Raw genomic sequence first — 24,200 nt, forward strand, 5'->3', positions numbered from 1 at the left:
ATTCATCTTCACATCCTGCTATTTAATCCATTCCTGAATTTAAAGTCTCAAAACCTGACTGTTTTGATCACGGATGAGTAAGAGATATTCAGACTCATGCTTTTGTTTGGACATATTAAAGAGATTTCTAAAAGAGGTCTCAGTCCTATACAAAAACTGTTGTGATGCAATTTTGTTGTTTTCTTTGAGGAACATTTCTAACCTGAGCATGCTTTTTCTTACTGATCTTCTTGTGCATTTCTTAATTGCCCTTCTGCTTCCCAGTTCTCTTCTAGCCAATTTCCTCATGCTGTATCATTACTAAGACATCATTAATCTTTTACTATATATTTTTCAGCCCAGGAAGACTTCAACTGATATCTAAGACATTTCATAGGATTTATACTGCATCCCTTCAAGAGTATTTTAAAGCCTCTGCAGTGATCCAGAAGGTATGTGGAACTCAAGATCATTATTTACAACTGGCATTCAAAACCTTTTTGATTTCTTAAGCTTGTCTATACAAAAAACTCACTTGTTTCAATTAAAATTCTTTTAAAATCTATTTAGCCAAATCTATGCAATCCTCAGGTTGGGATGGATACTACTGCTAATAGAGATAACAGCTTTACACCTGTTAACTCTCTCTGGATGCAAGTAACATGTTTTACTACTTGGCTATGGAGAAATACCTAAATGAAATAAACAAAATCAATATAAATCATTCCTAAGTTCATTTAAAAGACACCATCTATGTACTTTTGTTTGCTGGAGGAAGAGCAATACATACAAATACATGGTATTCTGAACCGGATGGATAAGTAACCTCCCTGTGAATAGCAGACTAATAGATATGTTTTGAATAAGACTAATTTAAAGCTCAAGAAGTTTATACTACAGATTGATTCACATTCTAAGTAGCTTCACCTATACAGAACATTTTGGAATAATTATAATGTAGTTTTCACAGAGTCTGGTGGCAGTGCAAAACCTAGGTGCTTAATTTGTGTAATTTTTTTGAAAGACAGTGATTTGAGTTGGATGGTTTACCAGTACTGAAACAAAAAAGAATATAATACTTTGAGTATATGCAGCATATCATAACTTTTAACAGAGGTCCAGATTCAACTCTGGATTTCAGTTTGTTGATATTTTTTGTTAGTTTATATCAGCTCTGGATCTGGCTCACTTCCTAATCCAAAGGTGGCCAACCTGTACCTTCTGAGCTGTATGCGTCTATTTTGGAGAGGGACTGCTGAATAATTAAATCCAGGGACCTTCCTCCAAACAGCCTGTGTCATGTAGGGCACACACGAGAACAGTGCTTATCTCCCATCTGTGAGCTATTCTAGTGACCCCCTTCCAGTAGACCTTCTAGATTTGAACTATATGAGGTTTTGAATATTTGCTTAGAATATAAGAAAGTTGAATGTCCCACAGTTAGTGTAAATAGTGCACAGTACATAATCTAGATAATCAATAAAAAAAAAGAAGGAATAACTTCAGACATATATACCTTGGTCTGTTTTAAAACTAAGCAAGAACTCACTCGTATATATATCTGAGTGTTACTACGGTGATACATCCGATGATTTTTAATGCTTAATGGAACTGAAAATGTAATTTGTTGTTCAAACTTTTAATTTCAACTTTCTGGCACCTTCACATTTTATTTGATCTTTTTGTTTCAACTTCCATCATATGTTCTTTGTACACCTCCTATTTGCTACTTGCATGTTCCAATGCCATGCTTTCCCCCTAATTCTTTGGTTTCATATATCCTAACTGATGTAGAAATTTGTTAAGGCAAATTTGGGATTTAAGCATTTATTCCCTAATTATTACTCTGAGAGCTGTTCAGTTCTTATTTGTTGCATATTTTTCCTAAATGGGCTTTATGTCTTGATAAAGATATGCAAAAGTACATTGTTTTCTGTCAAACTTAAATCTAGGCACAAAGTGCATTTCACTCCTTGCTTCCCCTACTCACTCAATCCCAATTTCCTCTAAAAGGAGATGAAAAAGGAAGAAAATTACTATAATATTTAAGCCTTGTCTTCTTTATGTTCTCCTATGGAAGAAATTGAGCCTGTAGGTACCTGCACAACTTCTAGTTATTGTAATACTGTAATACAGTGTATAATATTATGTTATTCATCACAGCAACATAACAGAAGCCAAGTGACAAAAATACAATAAAACTCTATATCTCTTTGTATCTTTAAGTTTTTATTTGGATATATTTTATAGTATTTTTATGTAAACATATGAAAAGTTTTCTAGCTTAATGTTATTTAGATACAATTAGAAAAAAAAAGTACTAGTTTTACAACCCCTCATAAAACATATATGGTCCTGGCTTTCTGATCAAGCTGTCTTTTTATGTTGACTATTTGCTGACTATAACTGAATTTCACATATTAAGAATTTCAGTATTCACAAATGTTTAATAATTACTCTTGTTTTTAAACCTAAAACAGGCAAAACCACTCACATAGGCTTAGATGAGATTTATGCAGACAGATCTGTAAATGTATGTGTAAATAGATCTGTATACATACAGATCAGATTTCACATAGATCTAACAATCCTTACAATTTTTTCTTTCTTATATTCAGATAATAGTTTAAGTAAATAAAAAAATAAAAAATAAAATAGTCTAATACCAATACAAGATGGTAGAGGATAGTCCCATGCCCTTCTTTCTCCAGTCATACACTTTAGAAGGCTACTTCCATGGAGTGTATAACCTGGATTGCATCCATAAATTATAGTGCTTCCAGCAAAATGGCCTTGGTCACTGATTTTATATCCAAACTGGGGCACACCTGGGTCCTCACAATGTGAAAGCTCAAAACCTGTGGTAAGAATAAAACATTGTAGTTACAAAATCAAACAGATAAATATATTAATGAGATTAAGATTTTCTGTTTTCCAATGGAAATCAAACATTTTAAGACTTCATGTAACAACATCTTTAAGGTTTCTTCTCTGTTTTTAAACAGTCTAAGTAGGATAACTGTATATACCCCTCACTTAGAGCATGCAAACCAAACCGTGTCATAACATCATTTTTCCTAAGAGTCAACTTAACGACTGAGAAGGAAATTCATTATCATTATCAATCAGTTCTAAAATGATCTAAAATAAATTACAAAATGGCAGTTAAAGTGACTGTCCATTTACTTTGATGACAATCTAGTTTGTGAATAGACATTTAAAGGCTCATAAACAAAATTGCACAGAAGATTTGTTTGTTGTTATTGTGCACAGTAACACCAACGGCACAATAGCACCTATGGCACCAAAGAAATACCGTTATATTCATCAATCCCTACCCTAATCCTGCATTCAGTAGTTTGTAAATTTAAAAACTACATTCAGGAAGCAATGATAATGATAATATGGAGAATTCAAGCCAAACAATTTGGGCATTTTGGAGAATTAAGAGATGTGGAGCAAGAAGGAAACAAAATGATTTATGCATTATACAGAAACAGGGAAGCATATTAACATTTGGGGAAACATAAACTGTAATTTGGGAGAAAGATTTTCTATTCCAAATAGAGTTTTCTATTATTAACTGAGAAGCAGCTTGAAACCTCACTTTGTTCAAAATCAAATGTATTTTATCAATACCATGCAGCTCAAACTGTTTGTAGGTAAAAAAGGCACTTTGTATCAGATTGATATTCCTATATGTAAGTGACATGGGAGCAAATGAAGGGTTTTTCATGTCTGCATTGTTCAGTGAAGTAATTTACATAGTATTTGTCCATCTGGCCAACAATTGGAAGCTTTTCACAATCTCTCCTTAGGTACTGAATCATTACTATTGATTGATTGAAATAATGTTCATTATTTTATTTTACACACAAAATGATTCAGGTTGGATAAGGCTGTTTGCTCACATAAGGAAAAAAAATCCTAGGTCAAATGCTGTATCTTCCCAGTTCTTCCTTCAGCTCATTCAATGTCTTACTGAAAATGGCTCATCTCCTGAAGAGCCTCCACAGCCTCCGAGATGAACTTTTCTCATTCCTAGTTAAGCTATTGTTTCCCAGTACAGACTGCACTGCAGAAGCTCTAAAAGAGGCTAATGTGAGTCCCAAATGAAGAACCTTTTTTGATATTGCCAGTCTGGATATTTAATAACCAGTTAGAATTTCCGGTCTTCTAAGGAAGTTGTTGACCACACTGTGTGAAAAGAAGCTAAAATGTGCCTTGATCGCTGAGATGTCCTCATCTCTGGATGGCCTGCTTATAGACACAGCACCAAAGTAGTCTTTTTAACTGACCACTTCCCTCTTGAGGGTGAACACGTAACTCCATTGGCTAAGCATAGGTAGGAGTAGCATTTTTGCTGCCCTAAGTGTGTTTCAGCTATCCACACAGTGCTGGCAGTTCTGGCAACAGGACCAAAGGGAAAACTGCATCCTTTTGGAGAAGCACCTGGTAGCTAGGGGCATAGTGAAGGGGATCTAGCATGGCAATAGTTGGCTATTTGAGGCAAGTGATGGAGCATGAATGCTCACAATGTGTCCCTGAAGACATACAATATTTCATTACAGCTTGTGGGGATTTTGTTTACTGCTTAAAAGCATCAGGGTAAACCCATGGTACTTTTGGAAGGTTTCATTGTCTACATCCATGCAAAACAAATATTAGCTGTCTTTCCCAAAATAGGAAATGGCCAATGGGTGATGATCAGTGGCACGAAGTCTAATTGGAGGCCAGTAACTAGTGGTGTGCCCTAGGGGTCAATACTGGGTCCAGTCTTGCTCAACATCGTCATTGGTGATCTGGATGATGGGGCAGTTGGTACCCTCATCAAGTTTGCTGATAACTCCAAACTGGGAGGAGTGGCTGGTACGCCAGAGGATCATGCTGCCATCCAGAGCAACCTTGACAGGCTGGAGAAATGGGCCGACATGAACCTCAGGAAGTTCAACAAGGAGAAGTGCAAAGTCCTGCGCCTGGGGAGGAGCAAACACATGCAGCAATATATGCTGGGGCCACCCAGCTGGAAAGCAGCTTTGCAGAAAAGGACCTGGGGGTCCTGGTGGACACCAAGTTGAACATGAGCCAGCAATGTGCCCTTGCAGCAAAGAAGGCTAATGGTATCCTGGGCTGCATTAGGAGGTATGTTGCCAGCAGGTCAACAGAGGTGATCCTTCCCCTCTACCCTAAGCACTGTTGAGGCCACATCTGGAGTATGGTGTCCAGTTCTGGGCTCCCCAGTATAAGAGAGAGATGGAACTAATGAACACAGCCCAGCGAAGGGCCACTAAGATGATTAAGGGATAGGAGCATCTCTCCTATGGGTAAAGGTTGAGCGAGCTGGGACTGTTCAGCCTGGAGAAGAGAAGGCTCAAGGGGGACCTTACCCATGCATATAAATCTGAAGTGATAGTGTAAAGGAGATGGAGTATACTGGATTCTGGCTGGGATGGAGTTAATTATCTTCATAGCAGCCTGTATGGTGCTGTGCTTTAGATTGACTAAACCAGTGTTGATAACACACCCATGTTTCTGCTATTGCTGAGCACTACTTGCACAGCATCAAGTCTTTCTCTGTTTCTCACTCTGACCTCGCAGCCGGTAGGCTGGAGGTAGGCAAGAGGCTGGAAGGGGACACAGCTGGGACAGCTGACCCCAGCTGACCAGAGATATTGCATGCCATATAATGTCATGCTGAGCAATAAAACTGGGGGATAGTCTTTCCAAAGGGGCCAGTGCTCAGAGACTGGCTGGGCATTGGTCTGCTTGTGGGAGGTGATGAATGACTGCCTTTGCATCACTTGGTTCTTCTTTTTCTCTTTCCTCCCTATCTTTATGTTGACCCATGAGTTTTTCTCACTTTTTCTCTTCCAATTCTACAAATATCTACAAAAGAAGATTCAGCACTGTTCAGGCTAATAACTATTCAGGCTAGGAAAGTGTATTCTATGAGAATGCCTGTCTCCAAAGGCAGGAAATTTAATGATAAGGTTCAAGTACTGGGCTCGGACGTAGCTATATAAATAAGAAAAATTAAATACCTTGACACTTACATAGTAACACATCACTGGAAGGCCTATCTTTAATGATAGGGTACAGTCCTATGCTATCACAGGCTACTATGGGGTATAATTATGCAACTTTCACCTGAAAAATAATTACATAGTCTTGTAGTATCTTGAAATATTTTCCTTTCGTTCTTCTAGACTTATATTAGTTTTATTAGAATTAGTTTTAAAAACATGATGGAGAGTTTTTGAAACATAAAAACATTTTTTGAACAGGTGAAAATGAATGATTTAAGCACAGGGAGAAAAAAGGTTTTTGACAGCTGCATTGCAGAATTACCTTATAATACTGTTCTGCTTGCTAAAAATTCAGTTTTATATAATAATTCAGCGATGATGAAATATTTATACATTAAAGAAGTCATATACACCACATGTCAATAGACACATGTAACAATCACATACATTTTCAGAAGTTGCCACTTGATAAAATAGATGTATAAGATGTATTTTATACATCTATTTGTATAAATAGGTATATAAAATAGATCTCTAAGCCAGAGATCTGAAAAGATTTTTCCTCTTCTAATCTTTATAGTTTAATTTTGTCAGTCTACATATAGGTAAAGTTTTTGTTAGGAATCTTTCTTTATCATTTTGGTTCCAAATTGGATTATTCTAAACAATAATCTGAACTCAGAAATTGCTAGTCTAATGCAAACTTAGTATCGGACACGAGTCTTAAGATGGAGAATGTCTTTTACTTATGAATTATCTTTATGAAACAATGGGTTTTGGTTACTCATTTAAAACTACTCGCTTAGATATTATTATGTGCTAATACAATTAACTTAAAATTATCCTTTTTTTTTTTTATCTTTTCCAAGACTGAAAAAAACTTCAAAATAACCCTCTAGAAAAAAGACACTGGTTTAAGTATCAAACTACACAAAGTATTGTCAAAGCAAGGTTTCAGTATGCTACATGTTTTTGGTTTTTTGAGGTACAGTTATGAAACTTCATTATTTTGATGGGTGATGAGTGATTTACTGTTGATTTTATCATTATTTGTCTTTTGACTGCATTTTCATGTTATGAGCAAAGAATTTTCATTCCTTTAAGATCATAAATCTATTACTACTGTTTTCTCAGATACTTACTGGTATACACAAGCTGAAAACCTTCATCAGTGCCCTCCACGTCTGAGTTAAATTCCAACCACAAATGATTTGAAGTACTACTTAGCGTCAGGCCTCTTAATGATGCCCCAGTATACGCACCCAGCAGGTGAGCAGTGTTGTCTTTGCCATCATAGATCTGTAAAACAAATGCGAGTTTTACAGTTATGAAGAAAAAAAAAAAAAAAGATATTTGATTTACAAAATAATTATGTACATCTCCATTAAGAGGGAGGACAGCTCTGCCAAGGGACATCTATTGCCAGTCAACCTGCGGTAGTATTTGGATCTGCTGTTTGCCTCTCTTAAGTTGACTTAATTGTGGTGATTTTCAAAATGCACAATTTAAAATATGTCAGTTCCTTTTTTGCATAACAATAGAAGTGGGCAGAGGAGCCATATCAGCTCAGTGTTTTTAAACATCTATGTTTTCTCTTTCACTGCCAGTATTGTAATGCTGGTCACAACCTATCAGCAAACACCTATTTTGTGTAGCTATGTCTGCCTCAAGTCACTGAGGTGGCATAATAGAAAAGCTCACACCTCCCCAACTTTGGCTTATTAAATAAACCTCTGATTTTTTTTTCCTATGTAAAGAGAGGTTCAAATATAACTATAAAGTAAAAGGAGACTAAGAAATAAAATAATTCGAACAACTGCTTCTGTAAGTTGAAAGAGTAATGTAATCTATATGTAAATTGGAATACAGCACTTTTACTATTTATTTTTCTTCAAGAGTTGTTCTTTTCCATATTTGAAGCAGTAACTTCTATCAGAAGACTAAATATATGAAACAATCTTTTAATAATTCTCAGCAAATTTCCTTACAAGCTTGGTTGCTTTAAAATATCACAGATCGTTGCATTCCTATCATTCCTACAAATAGTTAAACTATAACTTAACAATAATTCCTAACCCAACCACTATGTCCTGTAGGATTTATTTAGTGACTTCTATAGTAACTAAAACTTTGATAAATGGGTTTTAAGAAAACTTTCACTTGCAAATCAGTAAATTGACCTCTGAATAATTTTCAAATTGCAATATAGGGAAATTCGAAAGCTTTAGTAAAAAAATGGAATTGTTTCCAGTTCTGAATAAGATCTAATTATATTAATTTGAAATGTAATTAAATCTTGCATTTGTAAACAGCAATCTATACCACAATGAAATAAAATAAATACACCAGCAATAGTAGTAAGGCAACAAAGTAAATGTGAAATACTACAATGCCTACTCCCCGTCTGTGAGAATGACTTACACACGTAAATCCTACTTTGCAGAAATCCTCAGGACTCTAGTAATAACAGACTTCACATTTAATGATATGCTGAAATAAACCAAATAAGCCATTTCTAGCCACCTCTAATGAATAAATAATTGTAGAGCAGTTTAAGAAGCAGAGGAAAATGACTTGGTATCATTCCTTGTTTTTTTACTGAAACAAGCAAATAAATTCCAAGCAAAATTCACATTTAAATGCCAACATCCTTAAATGGAGTGAAAATAAGAAATTAAAGCAAAAATAAAGGTGCAATTAATGCTTAGCAACTAAAAAGTAATTTAAAAATCTATATAATAGTATTAAAATGGATGTCTTAATTTTATTTAAAACTTCTTTAAAACTATACTGAGTTCAGTAATCAAGCCAGAAAAAAACCCAACAGAAAATTAGTTCTGAAAGGGACTTAGTTTTGTTTCTGTAACTGAAAGAAAAAAGGCCATTCCAGGAGAATTACTGCTATCCTACAGAGATATTTACATCATGACAGACTTAAAGAAAACCCATCTTGAACTTGATGCTCTTTCTCCTAATCTCTCCAAGCTACTTATAACTAATAATACCCAAGGATTCAGGATTTATTTTATTTTTAAACACTGCATAAGAGTAATCCATTTCCTGCTATGTGTGTATCACTACTAATTAACCAAAGGAAGCTATTAATAAGTTATACCAACTATTCTCAATGCCTTAACAGAACTTCCCATAAGCCACTTCATGATACAAATTTTCTTCATGTTAGAATTTCCCCACACATACTTTATTGCCAATTTTGTTAACTCTCCTACCATATTAAACCTTTCACATGGGCACACTGACATCTCTCCAGAGTTGACACTAATTCTACTTTATGGGCTAACTAGCTGTCCCACTGTATAATACTTCTAAGCCTATATAATTTCTATGAAGGAACAAAATTTAAAGTACCGTCACACTTCTGAAAATATATGATTCTTTGAGTAGGAGAACTGCATTTGGATGAGGGAGGGATGTGATTCATTTGAACATGAAATTGAAATGATTTTTTTTTTATTTTGGTTGCTGACTTTGAAATATTCAAAGTAACATATATCCCTGTTCTTGAGATAGTGGGCTTTCTGTTAGGACAATAAATGAATAATATTTTGTAGTATAATTCTCAATTTAAGTCATGTTATCTTTTTTGTACTTCATTCAAGTTAATGGGTACTAAATAGAAACTTCTAGATGTAATTTAAATGATACAGTTACTAATTCTGTTCCAAATCTATCTTTATTTTTTAAAAATGTATTTAAGTTGCAAAGAAGGTGGTAACAGCCTACATTCTCTCATGAGATTTGCAGAACCAGCATTTTCTTACTAACCTTCCTAAAATAGGTGGGAGTTTTGCTAAAGATTTTGAATGAGTTAGTAAATCAGCTTCAGAATTTGATCCAGAAGAGGATATTATATGTGAATTAAGGTAGCACCATTATCTTATTTTTAATATAGGAATATTCTTTCTTAAGGCCTTGCCAGCACATCTGGGTTTATGGCACTTGGGTGCTAAATGTATGGCCAAGAATAATTGTTATGAAAATATTATTTGGTTGGATGCATTTTCCTTAAAGTCATCCTGTAGCATTAATGCAAAGATAATTGATTCTTGACTGTGTAAGGCCTGAATATGCCAGTGACAAGCTATTCAGAAAACAGAGGTCCATCTTTATCAGCTATTTAAAGGCCTGATCTGTTAAATGATTAATTCATAAAGACGAGCAAAGGCACAGAAAATTGCATTAATGTTCTTCATATCACAATGATATTTTGAAATTATATAGGGAAGGATGCTAATACTGAACACTGTTTACATAAATAGGATTTGAATTAATAGATGTAATGTTTAATTTGGGGAGGAGGGGTTATGTTTGCATTTACAGTTAGAGAATAAATAAAACTTCCTAAGCTTTCGAGGGGCTCCATTATCAACAAATTATAAATGGAAATTAATGGGCTTTTTTCTGCTAACTTATTTAACTCCAGAAAATTTTAGCAAGGGAATAGTATGAAGTAAATGTATTAAATTTGTGCATTTTAATCAAACTATTTTTGAGATTTGCCACTGAAACATAAAAGGCATATGGATATGAAGATCTGTGCCTTTATAAGGAGAAGAACTAACATAAAATCAGCAGCTCAGAGCTGAGGCTGTCAACACCCTGTCAAAAATATCATTTATATCACATGCAAATAGAAGCACTAATATAAAGACAGAAAAGAGCCCATATGTTTCTCACTCATGTTTTCAGGATGATATTGCTAAAAGGATTATGATAGCAGGCGTGGAGATTCTTAAGAAACAAATTATCAAAAAGCCCCAAACATTACCTCCCTTCGAAGTCTTTGCAAAATAACCCTCAAAAACGGAATCATGTGCACACAGTTCAAAGCTGGCCCACAGGTGAGACAGCAAACAAATGCAGTAAAACGGAGTCCTCCATATTTTGCAGGAGCACAGCGTACTGAGCCAAGCACAGGGGAGGGGGACCCTTAATGCCAATTCTTTTTGTTTTGCTGACACACTGTTACCTGCCTGTTGCTGCACTGAGTGTTTAATAGAAGGAAAAAGAGAGATTACTTCATTACAATATAAAAAATAATTCTTAAAGCCATTTTTTTCCACATAGGTGTAATCTCATCTGGCACATCAGCTCTCACTCTACATACTGCCAAGCACATAACCTACTACAAAAGAAAAAAAAATCCCCACAAACAACTGCTGTTCTCTTTCCATCTAGTGCTTTTCAGACTTGGTGTTCCTTTCTCTCTTGTTTTAGGTTCACTTATGGAATCTGCCTGCAGATGTTTTTGGGGCGGGGGGCTGGTTTTTTTAACATTAACAGAAAACTACTCATTAATTAGTACCATGCATAGGTACATTTTTATTTATGTTGAAATCTACTGAAAATAAAGAAAACAATCATATTATCTTTGTTCAAGCTTCAATTTTAACAAAAAATGCCTTTCCCCCAGTAAATTAGAGAAGTATATTAAAAGATCCTTGACATAAAAGAATCCTTTCTACATTCAACTGATTTCAACAAAAATAAAGTGTTCACCACTAACAATGGACTATTCAGGCAAGTAGAAGAATGGCAACTCTGTTCCTTTCTGTGCAAATCTAAAGGGTTTGCTTACAGCTATCAGAGACTACAAGCAAGTTTTACAAGAAAAAGCAGAGGAAAAAAGCAGGTAGAAATGTTCTCATACTTGGAAAACCATGTATTCTTTTTCCCTGCCTCACATATAGGCAATTTAATCTAAAAAATTTGAATTCTGGAAACATGCGCACAAACTCAGTTATTGGTACAATTACAAAGAAGGAAACAATTGTTATACAATTTCTGAGATTAATATTAAATGGATTGGCACATAGTGACTATACAGATCTTAAATTCTTCATATGCTTTCATGAAACTTTCATGAATATTAAAACCAGATGTGGCACTATCAAGAGTAGGTTATAGCCCCGTACAAAAAAAAGTAGAGAGACATATATTTCTTATAGTTGCCAGTAAAAACCAACCAGCCAAACAAAAAAACCAACTACAACATTAATGTAAGTAGCCAGAGCAGTTACATCAATAAGAGAAAAAGAGAACTGCATACTAAATGAAGCAAATGAAAACCAAATTATATGTTCTGAAAACTCTGTTCTATACCAGTTCAGAATTGATAAATGGGAACTCCTCCTTCTCTGCCTGGGGAGTAACAGTAAGGGCAGTGATCTATTTATGTTAAATACGCTCGAATGCTGTATTCCCAGTCCAGCTGTTTCATTGTTTCAGTCACAGTGCTTGCCAGGTCTAAATTTGATCCATGGTCAGTTAATTCATGTGGTAAGCAGCAGACCCCATGACTTGATTAAACAGCATATCAAAAGTTTAGTAGAATATTCAGTCTATTCAGACTTTCAATGGAATTTTATCTGCATAGCTCTAGTAATCTAAAATATTAGCTGATAGAAAAAGTTACACAAAGTATGATTAAGTTCTTTGCCAACATTTTCACCTATCAGTTCTGAAGAACAGAGATGCATTATCCATTTCTTAAGCGAAGTCTGTAGCTAAAAGACTGAGCTTTAACTGTGAAATATTATGGAGTTGTTTCATTTGTGTTTGGGGAAAGGAAGCCCCTGTCTGGAAACTGTTGTTTAAATATCTTGGTTTCCAAATGGTGAATTCCTTACCCAGTTAAAAGGGAACTGTGTATTCACTGTACGTCACTCTGCATTTTGCTGTAAGGTTGGATGATTTTTTTTTTAACTTAACTTTCTTCCATTGCCATTTTTCATTCCAGAAGACTTCATTATTCTTTACTTACCTCTGAGATTTCTTAGAGTTTGGTCAAGGCATTAATGTTTATATACATTTACAAAGTAGTGATATAAATTAGATAGGTTTACAGCATTTGTTGGCTATTATTGATTAACTTAAAACTAAAGTTAAATTATAAACCTAATGTCCTGCTCCTGTAGCCAAAAGTGTATTCTCCACAGTCAGCAAAATAGGCAAATTAGGCAGTATATTCCCTTTTTTCATCTTCATTTTCATTCATCCCACCAGTTCTACAAAAATAAAAGGAAGTTCCTGCAAACTTATCTTCAAAGATGTTTTACTGGGATTAACATAAATAGGTCTAAGAGAATAGAGGAAAAAAATGGGGTTAACCAAGACTATTTTCCTGATGTTGAAGATATTAATGCTAAAAACTGGGCATATTCCCAAGTCAGTCACACACCAAACCTTCCACTGATTCTTTTTCAGCTCCTGGAGATGAGGAGTAGCCAATAATAATAGGGATCAACAGGCAACTTTAGAATTGCTTCCATGAGAAAAGTTTTGGAATGTGTGACTGCTGCTTGTATTTCCTGAAACAAGACTCCTTTATCAAATGAACACATGAAAAAAGTGTCTGATAGGATTAAGACAATTTGTAAGAGCTTCATCTGGGTGATTAGGCAAGAAGAGACACAATGGGTTCCACAGATATCATTCCTTCCCACAATATTAAGGGTTGAGCGCCTCTGTCTTGCTACAATGTCAGATAGGCTGAAAAAAGTGATAATCATAATAAAGAATACTTCTTGTAGGTTTTTTTAATAGACTGGGAGGAACTTCAGCTCATTATTATAATTCAGGGCTGCTGACTTGAAAAACAAACACAAATTACTAGATATTACTTTCATCTAACACACCTGCAAAACACAGCAAATATTTCTGACATTTACAGCTGAGTGGTGGCCTCCCTCCATTTATAATTAATTTGGTATTACGCTTAAGTTCACATTAATTGAGTAGCAATATTAAAGTAGAATTTTATTTTATAAGCCTCTGAGTTAACATTTTCTAGTTAAACATCTGTAGTGCACATGGTTGGAATAGCACTTGAGAAATCTTAAGTGCATAGATCTTTTCAAAATTGTATGTGCGTTAACTGATTAAGGAAGAAAAAAAGAAGAAAAAAGTTCGAATTGCTTTATATTCATATTCATTTATATTTATATAAAAGTTTATATTTATATAGCTGTAGCTGTCTCCCTACAGTGCTATGACTTTTACACTAAGATAATAGAGTTGAATGGTTTCAACATAAAAAGTCTTGAGGAAAATGCAGCCATATACTTTTATTGGATGGCCATAAAAAATGTGGACAGAAATATTAGGATAGTGATTTGGGTGGATAAGGATTAAAGTTCAAATCTAAGATCTGACTTCAAATCTTATGCTAACATTGGTTAATTTAAAGATTTTACCATAACTTCACTAATTTTTCTGCTTCATTAAGAAATTCCAAAACTGTTACAATGACATACCTGCATACATCATCTGGATGTTCTAATGGTAAATTGAATAACTGGGATTTTTTGTTTGGTTTTTGCCATGCTATTTATATATTAATAAATACTAAGCATCTTTCAAATTAAATCTTTCTGTATTAATTAATGTAAAAATTAAAAGATATCTACTTGGTTCTGAAGTATGCAGTAAGGCCAAAATAAAATAAACATACCTGTGTATGCTGGGTACTAGTAGCCTTTGCTTTATTTTGTTTTGCTTGCATTTTGTTTTAAGAAGAACGTAATACTTATTTTTATTTAAAGCCATTTTATTTATTTTTTTGTCTTCTTGCTGCTTGATTTCACCTTACATTAGTTGTTTAGGTCTGGTTATGCCTTAGGTATAATTAACCGCTTTTTGGAAGTGCCTATGTCTGACAAGTAATGACAGAAATCCTAACCTAATGCTCAGGTGGTTAAAGTTAGATGAGATAAACCCCAGTCTAAATCATAGTTGTTTCTTGGAAATGTATGTCTCCATAATCCTTCTCATTTTAATGAATACATGGCAGAATATGGCAGAAAAACTTTTTTTTTAATCAAACATGATTGGCATGGTACCTCTTGTTCCTTTGATTTCTGGCAGGCAAGTTTAATTAAATTGAGTATTCTGAAAAATTAGGCAATTATTTAATCCTTTTAATGGATATCTTATTGCATTGAGATGGTATGTGCTAAAAGATACTCACCCTAATTATCATCAGCTTTAAATGTGCAGTTGGCTAAGTAATATATGCATCTGGAAATGTGTATTTTGGGGAATACAGTAATAAGATCTATGAACAAATCGAAGTAAATGCTACTGAATTTATAGGGTGAAATTGCTTTATAAAACTCTGGAAGGTTCTAGTATCCTATTTTTCCCTTTATTATTTCTTTGTTTAATGCAAAAATTCTCTTCACATGTAACTGCTGTGATTATCATTTTGCCGGAGATGTTACATACCACACAAGATTAGAGTCATTTAAAATGTAAACCTCATGTAGAAAATGTAGTATGTAGACAATGTATTAAATTAAGCTTCTGGTTGTAATGTTTATTATGTTTAGATCACAGCTCAAGTTATGAAGATACTGAGGAGGAAAACAGAATTTACAAAAGATGTAATTGATGAATATTTAACACTAAGAATAGAAGACAAATACACATTAAGGCAACATCTGGTTTACAGTTTCAATCTCTTTTTTAATTATATGTGGTCAGAAAAATATATGTTTTAAGGAACAGATTATGGAAACACCTCAGGTTGTGTAATTTTTAACTTTTTAGAAATGGAACTGGTTTTGATACATATTTTCTAAGAGATGCTTAATATAAACCTACCTGATACTGTGCTATCACAAACAGATAAACTTCAACGGTATGAGGAACTACAAGTTTAGAAATAACAAATAAGTTACATGAATACATACCTTAAGAACATCTCCTTGGGCTAAGTGAAATGTTCTGGCAGAAATATTGATTCCTTTCCCTGCTTGTACCTGAATGCTATAAATACATTCATGGTTGTTTTCATAGTTAAGAGGATAATTGGGGGACAATAAGATTCCTTCGTTATTTGTCGTGGAGGCTCCACATTCAGCTGCAAGTAAAAGAAAATGTTAAGGTATATTTTAATAGAAAACATCAATATTTTTAGTAATGGTGATAATGGGAATGTTAATGCAACCTATTTCAACATTATTAACATTTATTGATATCTAAATCTAGTTCTAAATATATGTTCATGACAGTGATTGAAGGCTACAAGAATATTTCTAAATTGCTGCAATACTTTAATAAAAGTATGTTAAATAATATGGAGAGTTATAAACATATTAATGGCACATTCCATAAATATAATGTTTTAAATGATCTTTCTTGAATTTTGTTTTGAAGGAAATATACTTGTTTTTACTTCTCCAACACAGAAATTCGTAAAGACTTGAGAACTAAAGGAAAGTAAAAGTACTCTAGAAGTTTATGTGTATATATTTATATGTGTATATATTTATATATACATGCATGCATATAAATATACATACATGCAGATACACACATTTTCACACCGATTGATGAAAAAAGATAATTTTTATCTAATATTAATTTACCAAAACAAACAACAGTCAATGGTATAAATTACAGTAGAAAAAGAGTTATGCTATATCTACCAGCTAACAATAGAAAAAAATAATTTCATTAATAAACAAGTAGAAAAATAGTAACTCCCAAGGGAAAAAAAAAAAGAAAAAGGAATGAAATAGGTTTAAGATTAAGAGTTAAAAATAAAAATAAGAAAGTGTTTCCAAGTAATACTGTTATTATTCCAAAAAAGAAACTTTATAATTGAGGACTTTGGCAATTGAGCTTAATCACAAAAAAACCCCAAACATAAAAACTTATGGCAATGCTACATTAGGCAATAATAACTAACTTTCACTTACAATCATATTTTGGAGTACTTAACATAATTTTAATTAAGACATTTTTAGGATTGAGGTACCAGGTATTTTAAATTAACTCTGACAAACTACTACAATTCTTTCCTTCCCTTTTTATTTAGCTTGATATGTGGTCATTATAGTGAAAGGACAACAGAATTCTCTCTCTTTTTAACAGATTTAGATTAATTTTAAATTTAACTGTAACACTAAATTTTCAGGATTTATGTTTGTTTTCAGGATCACTTCAATATTCTTGCCATTTATTTTACCCTGTATCATGAGAATGCACCCGTTATTTTAACATGGGAAATTAATTGGTTTATAATTTCACAGAATAAGAAATAATATTGTCTAAAACTATGTTGTTCTTCTAATGGTTTGAAAAGATGTTTAAGCAACCGATGGTATCTATTTTAAGAGCTATTATTGTTTATTAGCATTATTATAATTCCCTCACTAGACTTGTTTGGGTGAAATCCAGGTTATTGAAATATATATTTTTTATATGCAAAAATATATACATTAAATTGACAAAAAAATTTGATTAATTATTCTGTCTGTACACAGCTAAAACAAATATTGTGCAGAAAGCCAAGTCAGGCACAAATCAAAGCAGAAGAAATGCTTGAGGACTACATTTAATTCAATAGTGATACAGAACAAGTACCCAAATAATTCAGGTGTCATCACTTTGTCTTAGAACAGTTGGATACACACAATCTAGGCAGAAGTGGAAAACCTTCTAGTCCACATGATCATTACTATCCTTTTATTTTATTCTCAAATAAATAGGTATTTGCTACTCTGAAGATGTATAGGTCAGTTTGAATTACAACACATAGGAGAAAGATGATTGTAATTTCGAGTTTGTGGGATATCCTTTCCTATTCCAGAGAGACAGAAAAGTCAAAAGGCCCAAGGTATTTATGGTATTAAGTTGATTCAACAACTCTATTTTTGTCAGAACTGTAATTCAAAGCAATTTTTTTAAATCTGAACACAGCAGTGAGCCAACTGTTAGGACATTTTTAACTAATACTTGAGAACCATGCTATGTTTTCTGTTAAAAATAAGGGAATTGTTAGTGTCATAATATTTATCAATCTGATTGTACTTTTCTTAATATAGAGGGAGAATGTTGTGTTCCAAGTTGTGGATGCCCCATCATTGGAAATGTTCAAGGTCAGGTTGGATGGAGCTTTGAGCAACCTGATCTAGTGAAAGATGTCCCTGCCCACGGTAGAGGGGTGGACAAGATGATCTTCAAAGGTCTCTTCCAACCTAAACCATTCTGTGATTCTATATACGATCTCAACCCTTGTGTTAGCAAACAAGAAAGCAAGTTTAGTAACAGTAGTCTTGAAAACCAAAGTATAAAAGAATTTCTCCCATAGCATTCAGTTACATCATTACAGTTCCACAGAAGCACGCACTGCAGCCTACAACAGTAGGTTCTTTTGTACACTCCTCAGATGGATTCTCACAAAATCAACAGTTATTCCCTTGCTTCTCTACTTGCCTCCTGTCAGTGCAAATTATGACTTTAAAAAAAAAAAAAACACGAAACACTGAACACACACACACACACACACACACAAACACACACAAACCAGCAGTATAATTCTGAATAAGTGCAGAATCAAATAGGGAAGATATGTGATTAATATGATAAGACTTTCCAAACTATACCATAAATAGTTCTATCTGCCAATCTCCACTTCTATTTGTAAACACGAACAGACAGCTATGTTACTTAAAATTACATGGAACTTCAGGTTGCCTATGGTTGCCTTCTATTCTTTGATGCTAATACAGCATAAATCAAAAAAGACCATAATATTTCTATGTGCAGTTAAGTGCTGAGTAAACAAGTGCTGGGTAAAAAATGTTAAATGAGTTCTTAAGTTTAAAATAAATACAAATATTAAATATATATAATTTGTTTAAAGTGTTTGGAAAAGAATTTTAGCAGGCATTACAGTGAGTGACAGAAAAAAGAGACTGAAGAAGCAAACTGGATAAAATTAAGGGAAAATGTGTAAAGGAAATATAAAAGAGAGAAAAGAAGGGACAAAACACTATTTCAGAAGGAAAAATCACAGAGGAACAGAAAGTCTATGACCATCCTTTAAAAACATGCTTAGAGCTGTTATCAGAAATTACATTTCTGCACTGCCTTAATGTTTCATTTTAGTAACATTCCTTATTCCACAGAGATGGTATTCAGGTTGTTTTAATGACAAAGTTTTTTGTTTTTTGTTTTTTTAATCCACTTATTTCAGCTGAAACTTAGCACCTACCCTACACAATTTGCTTGTAGGGAAAAAAAAAAAGACATAGGGAAAATATTCCAACATTTAGCTATGTTTCCACAAAAACTTTAATTCAGCCTTATATAAAGTACAAGGATGTAACACTAAGATTGAAGTAAATCACTGCTTCTGGACTTTACCAGAAATGTAGAATCATTTCAGTATTAGAAAGGAAAATAAACAAAAACTCCAAGAAGAATAATGAAAGGAAAATAAAGATATAATGAGCTATTTATAAGAAATGACTGTTATGCTTTTAGTTATGAATGTATGTTCATTGCACATTTCCATAATAAAACAGATTAAACTATTGTTTATTAGTGTATTTAAATTCTGTAATTATGTAAAATGCCATTATTATTCTAACTGAGGAATGAAATGCATCTGTTTGGGTAATTTAACCATTTGAAAACAATTCTTCAATGAATGGCTTTTTCTTTTAAAATATGCTCTATTAGGAGAATTTTGCAAGGTTTCTCACAATTCAGCTGATGAAATGTTCACCATAAATAATTATCAAACACATAAATGTGACATGCTGCTATGGATTGAAATTCAGCCATTGTTTTCTTCAAGACAATCCCTTGGAATCAAAAGAAAAGAGCTACAAATAGCAGTTCTGTATTTTGAAAAGATGTTATCTCTTGGTTAGGAGACTAAGCGCATTGCAAAAGCTTGACTGGGCAAGTAAATGGAAGCATTCTAAAAAGGATTGTATCTTTAACCAACAGTGGTAGCAGACTGCAAATCAACAGCTACTTCAGAAAGTGTATCTAAATTCAGTGCTCAACAAACTGTTTCTCATAAAACTGTTAATCTTCAGAAGTCCTACCTCTTCAACTGATGGCAGATGTAAGAAAGAAAATCTTGTTTTGACTCTTGTCAAAACAAGACAAAAAACAGAGGATAACAAGACAATCCTGAAAGGATTAAGTTGTGACTGAAGTATTCTTTTCTTGAATAATCTCAGTTATGAGGTCATCAAAAGTTTTCCAGGTGGTTTTGGTATCCTGACAGAGTTAAGTACAGGGAACCCTATGCTGATGAAGAAAATGAGAGGAACATTGTCTTCTTCAATCAGTAAGAATAGTGGTATTGTTTACTTTTAGTTTATACTGTTCCAGAAGACCAGATTTCCTTTCATAGACCCAAAAATGAATAACTGCAATTTCTTATTAAGTATGCATCTGCAGTACATGCATCTACATCAGAGTTGATCGGAACATCGAAAGATTCATCTAGCTGTCTGTGTATTAAATTTACTTTCAATATATTTGCACATACTTTCTTGGCTGTTATCTGACTTCATTGTTTATGTTGTAATGAAAGACACTATTGTCAGATTTAGGAAAGTCCTGTATTTAAGACCTACACATAATTTTACAGCAGGTTGATGTTTCTACTAAAATGGCCAAATAAGAAAGAAATAATTGTTAGAAACAATTATTTACATTATTACTATTATTTTTCGTAATTAATAGCTCCAGCTGACAAGAATGGGGATGAGTCCTATATTCTTTAAACAATATGCTCCCGTACCACAACTGACCAAAGGAGGATGGAGAAACACGATGACAAATGAGCTCCTGCATTAATATTAACAAGGTAAAATGTATTAACAAATACATATTCTATAGTAGGAGAATTTAAAGAACCAATGTGCACAATTTGCCTTTAAACTAACTATAACTTTCTCATTAAAAAAAACCCAAACAAACAAGCAAAACCCAAAACATGAAAACCCAAAACAAAACAAAACACAAAATAACCTGAGAATTGTTGGAACTTAGTGAAAATTTCCACGCAGTGAACAGGAACAGTTAAAACTTTATGTAAAATATAAGAATACATAAGAAATGTTAAGAAAGTGCTTATCACATTATAATGGCATTATACTAACAGATGGTGAGCCCTCAGTGGCTGTATTTTGCTTTGTTCAGGATATCCTATCCTTGAATAAAATAACAGAGATACAACATATTCAAAAATGACAGGATAAATATTTAAAGGAATAAATTTACTTCTGACAAACAAAAGAAAGATTAGGATTAATTTGTTCTGAGAGGAATCAATGACTCATTTACAAGTGAATATTACAATCCTTAAACTGAGCATTCATGCTGCCAAAATATTCCACGTATTAAAAGAAAACTCATTTAAAACTAGCAAAAGAACACCTTTTCAAACCCGAAATATTAAAAACAACCTTTGCCTTAAATTTTGTTTATGCACAGAAATGGATAAAGCTATGCAGCAAGACTCTAATGGCAATACAGAATAAGATGTGCAAAGGGTAGCTAATGCCTCTCCGGCTAATTAAGGCACCTTGCAATTACTTCAGACGTATCTGCGGTAGAACTTTCAGTTCATTGGTTACTTAACCGTGCTTCAGTTCAACATTGAATTTATTTTTTCTCTTGTACAATATAACCTTTCAGACATTTCTATTTTTCACTCCCTAGGTATTCCCTGAAAAGCACCTGAACTCAAGCTTAGCGAAGAAGCTATGTCAGTAAACAGGAAAAAAACTATCAACTCAGCAAAAATCTTTACCAGCAAAGATCCATATACAATATTATCTGAGAAGCATGCAATTATCATGACATAAATGAATGGATTTGCCTGTAGATTTTTTATGTTTGTTTGTCTGCTTTTCGTAATTGTAAGGGGTATAGTTCCTTGGAAATCTGTATGACCAGAACATCACTGAACTTAGCTGTTTAGGACATACTGAGAAAAATGGTCAGAAAATGTTATAAGGAGAAATATAAGTGGAAGTAGCATATAAGCACAAGAAAACAAGATTTTAAAGTCAGTGTCTTCCAGCTGAGGTTTAGCAGAAAGAAATTGTAGGGAATTCTAGGGAAATAAATTGTATGGCCCTGAGAAAGCCAGAGGAAAAGGCCCTACAGAGTTAGGAAGCTGTGAAGAGACTAGATTATCTTCTTTACATAGGCATAGAAACAATTATGGGTTACAAATTCTGACATGACAGTTATAATGAAAGGTAATGCAATTTGGCTATTGGGCAGCCTTATAAGGGAAGGAAGAAAAAAGGAAAGTAAAAAGAAAATGGAAGAGGGCAGGGGAGAGAAAAAAGACATGAGAAATCCTGGCATAAAAGAGACGACTTTCTACATTTCACTAGAAATAGAGGTAATTCCAGAAGAAAGCAGTGTGTGTGCTGAATATGAACAATGCATTTGGTTATTATTTGAATAAAGCATCAAAAGGAAGCATGAAACTAAGGAATGACAGTATTCTTAAAGATCTTTAATAATCTTCATTCCATTATTGATTATCAGAAAAGTTTAATTTTATCTATTTCATTATTTTTCCTTTAAAGCAACTGTAATTGCTCTTCTTTGTTCTTGTCTATAACACAGTTACAGGGAAATTCAAACTGGCTTCTTGTAAGGTAACTATGGCATTGACAATTATAAAGAGCACTAGGCAGAGACATCTGAACTCTAAATGCATCAGAACGAGTTCAGAGGCACTACAACCCTATGAAAACAACCAAACTGCATATTCACAAACTTAAGATGATACCTGTGCTCTGTATCCCAGGCTAGACACATGCCCCTAATAGAGTGTTGAAAGTATTGATTACTTAGGACTATCCAGAGCTTAGATGTATTGAAAAGGAACATTCATTTAGATACCAAAAAACCAGCCAACAAAAACCAAACCAAATCAAATCAAAACAATGACAGTATGTTATCATTGTTTGTTAGTTAACTAAAACTACCATACATATGCTGGAAACACAAGTGATACAATTCACAAGTGATTACAGACATCTACCCCAAAATGAGCTGAATCATATAGTGGACGCTTAACTATATTGAGAATACATACATTTACTATAAAGGTAACTTCAGGGTATTAGGAATTATGTACAGACATATAAACAAGACATACACATGGATTTGTGTGAACCCCTACCAACCATGTAATTAGTGAACATGGATATTTGTAATTATCACGTTCATCAGGATTTATAAATAGTGGTATTAACTCTGTAACAGTTTATCAACTTTGAAGCTATTAGTCATTTAACAGAACCAGCTAAAGAAACAGAAATATAGAAAGACTTGTTATAAAAATTGTTCCAGCACAACATCAAGCCCTATGGAATTCAGATAATGCCATCATTTGAGCAATTCAGCTTTAAAAATTCAGTAACCAATATTTGTTAGCTATTTGAACATTACTTTTTCATTTATTAATTCTTAATTATAACATTTCATTTATTAAGTCTTACTTCCAAATTCAGTTTTGAAAAAGAATATCTTCAGAAATTGAATAATAATAAAAATATGAATTAATATAAACCATTTATTTATCCAACTTCTGAGTAGGAAGAGGAAAGACAGCTTCTGATTCACTGGCAAATTATTTGGTTTAGCATTTATTATGATTGGCTACTGTGTTTCAGGACTCAGCACATTAGCCTTCTGTGTATCCGGAAAGGGATGCTTGAAAAATGTTCTGGCAAGAATTCGAAATAATCTTGTTATCCACCTAAATCTACAATTGCTTTTTAAATTTCTTTATATCATTGACCAGAACTACTTCTACAATTTAATTAATGTTGAAGGGAAAATTATTTATTTCTAACAGTTTTACTTTTTTAAAGTATTATTTCCAGCTGAATGGCCCTTTTCCTTGCATTGAAAAGAGGAAAAGAGGATTGAATCCTCTTCCTTGAATTCCTTGAGGATTGAATCCTCCTCTTTCCTTGCACGGAAAAGAGGATTGAATCTCTTGAGCTAGTTTACTTTTGCCATTTATTATAGGAAAACACTTCCATCATCTGTCTTATTATATTAAGATGTGTACAATCTTTCTTCCTAGCCCTTCTCTGAACTCCTGCCAGCTCTACAGTATTTTTATGGAGAGACATTTGGAAATACATCAGGTGAAACTACAAGTTACTGCAAGCAGTCTCTGTCCCCAGTCTTCTATACAAATTATCATATCATTTTTATTGTTTTCAGCGATTCTTAAATCAATTTCCTAGCTTAATGCCATTAATTTAGAATTCCTGAGAAGTATAACTGCAATGAGCCTTCTTGTTTGTCGTCCCCCCCCGCCCCATGGTATTTATCAACCTTACATTCATTTTATCATACAGTGCATCTGTTCATTCATCT

At 33.5% G+C, this 24,200-nt stretch overlaps 1 protein-coding gene across 1 annotated transcript in view; it reads right to left on the reverse strand.

The window, feature by feature from the left end:
- CSMD3 (CUB and Sushi multiple domains 3) overlaps positions 1-24,200 on the reverse strand; it is a 774,333-nt gene that overhangs the window by 277,949 nt on the left and 472,184 nt on the right. The window contains exons 23-25 of the mRNA XM_075495159.1: positions 15,719-15,888; positions 7,148-7,304; positions 2,646-2,837 (exon numbers count right to left, since the gene is read on the reverse strand). Coding sequence (XP_075351274.1) covers positions 2,646-2,837; positions 7,148-7,304; positions 15,719-15,888 — 519 coding nt within the window. The remainder of the gene's footprint in view (positions 1-2,645; positions 2,838-7,147; positions 7,305-15,718; positions 15,889-24,200) is intronic.

The sequence above is a fragment of the Mycteria americana genome, chromosome 2 (genome assembly GCF_035582795.1).
Source record: "Mycteria americana isolate JAX WOST 10 ecotype Jacksonville Zoo and Gardens chromosome 2, USCA_MyAme_1.0, whole genome shotgun sequence".
Lineage (NCBI taxonomy): Eukaryota > Metazoa > Chordata > Aves > Ciconiiformes > Ciconiidae > Mycteria > Mycteria americana.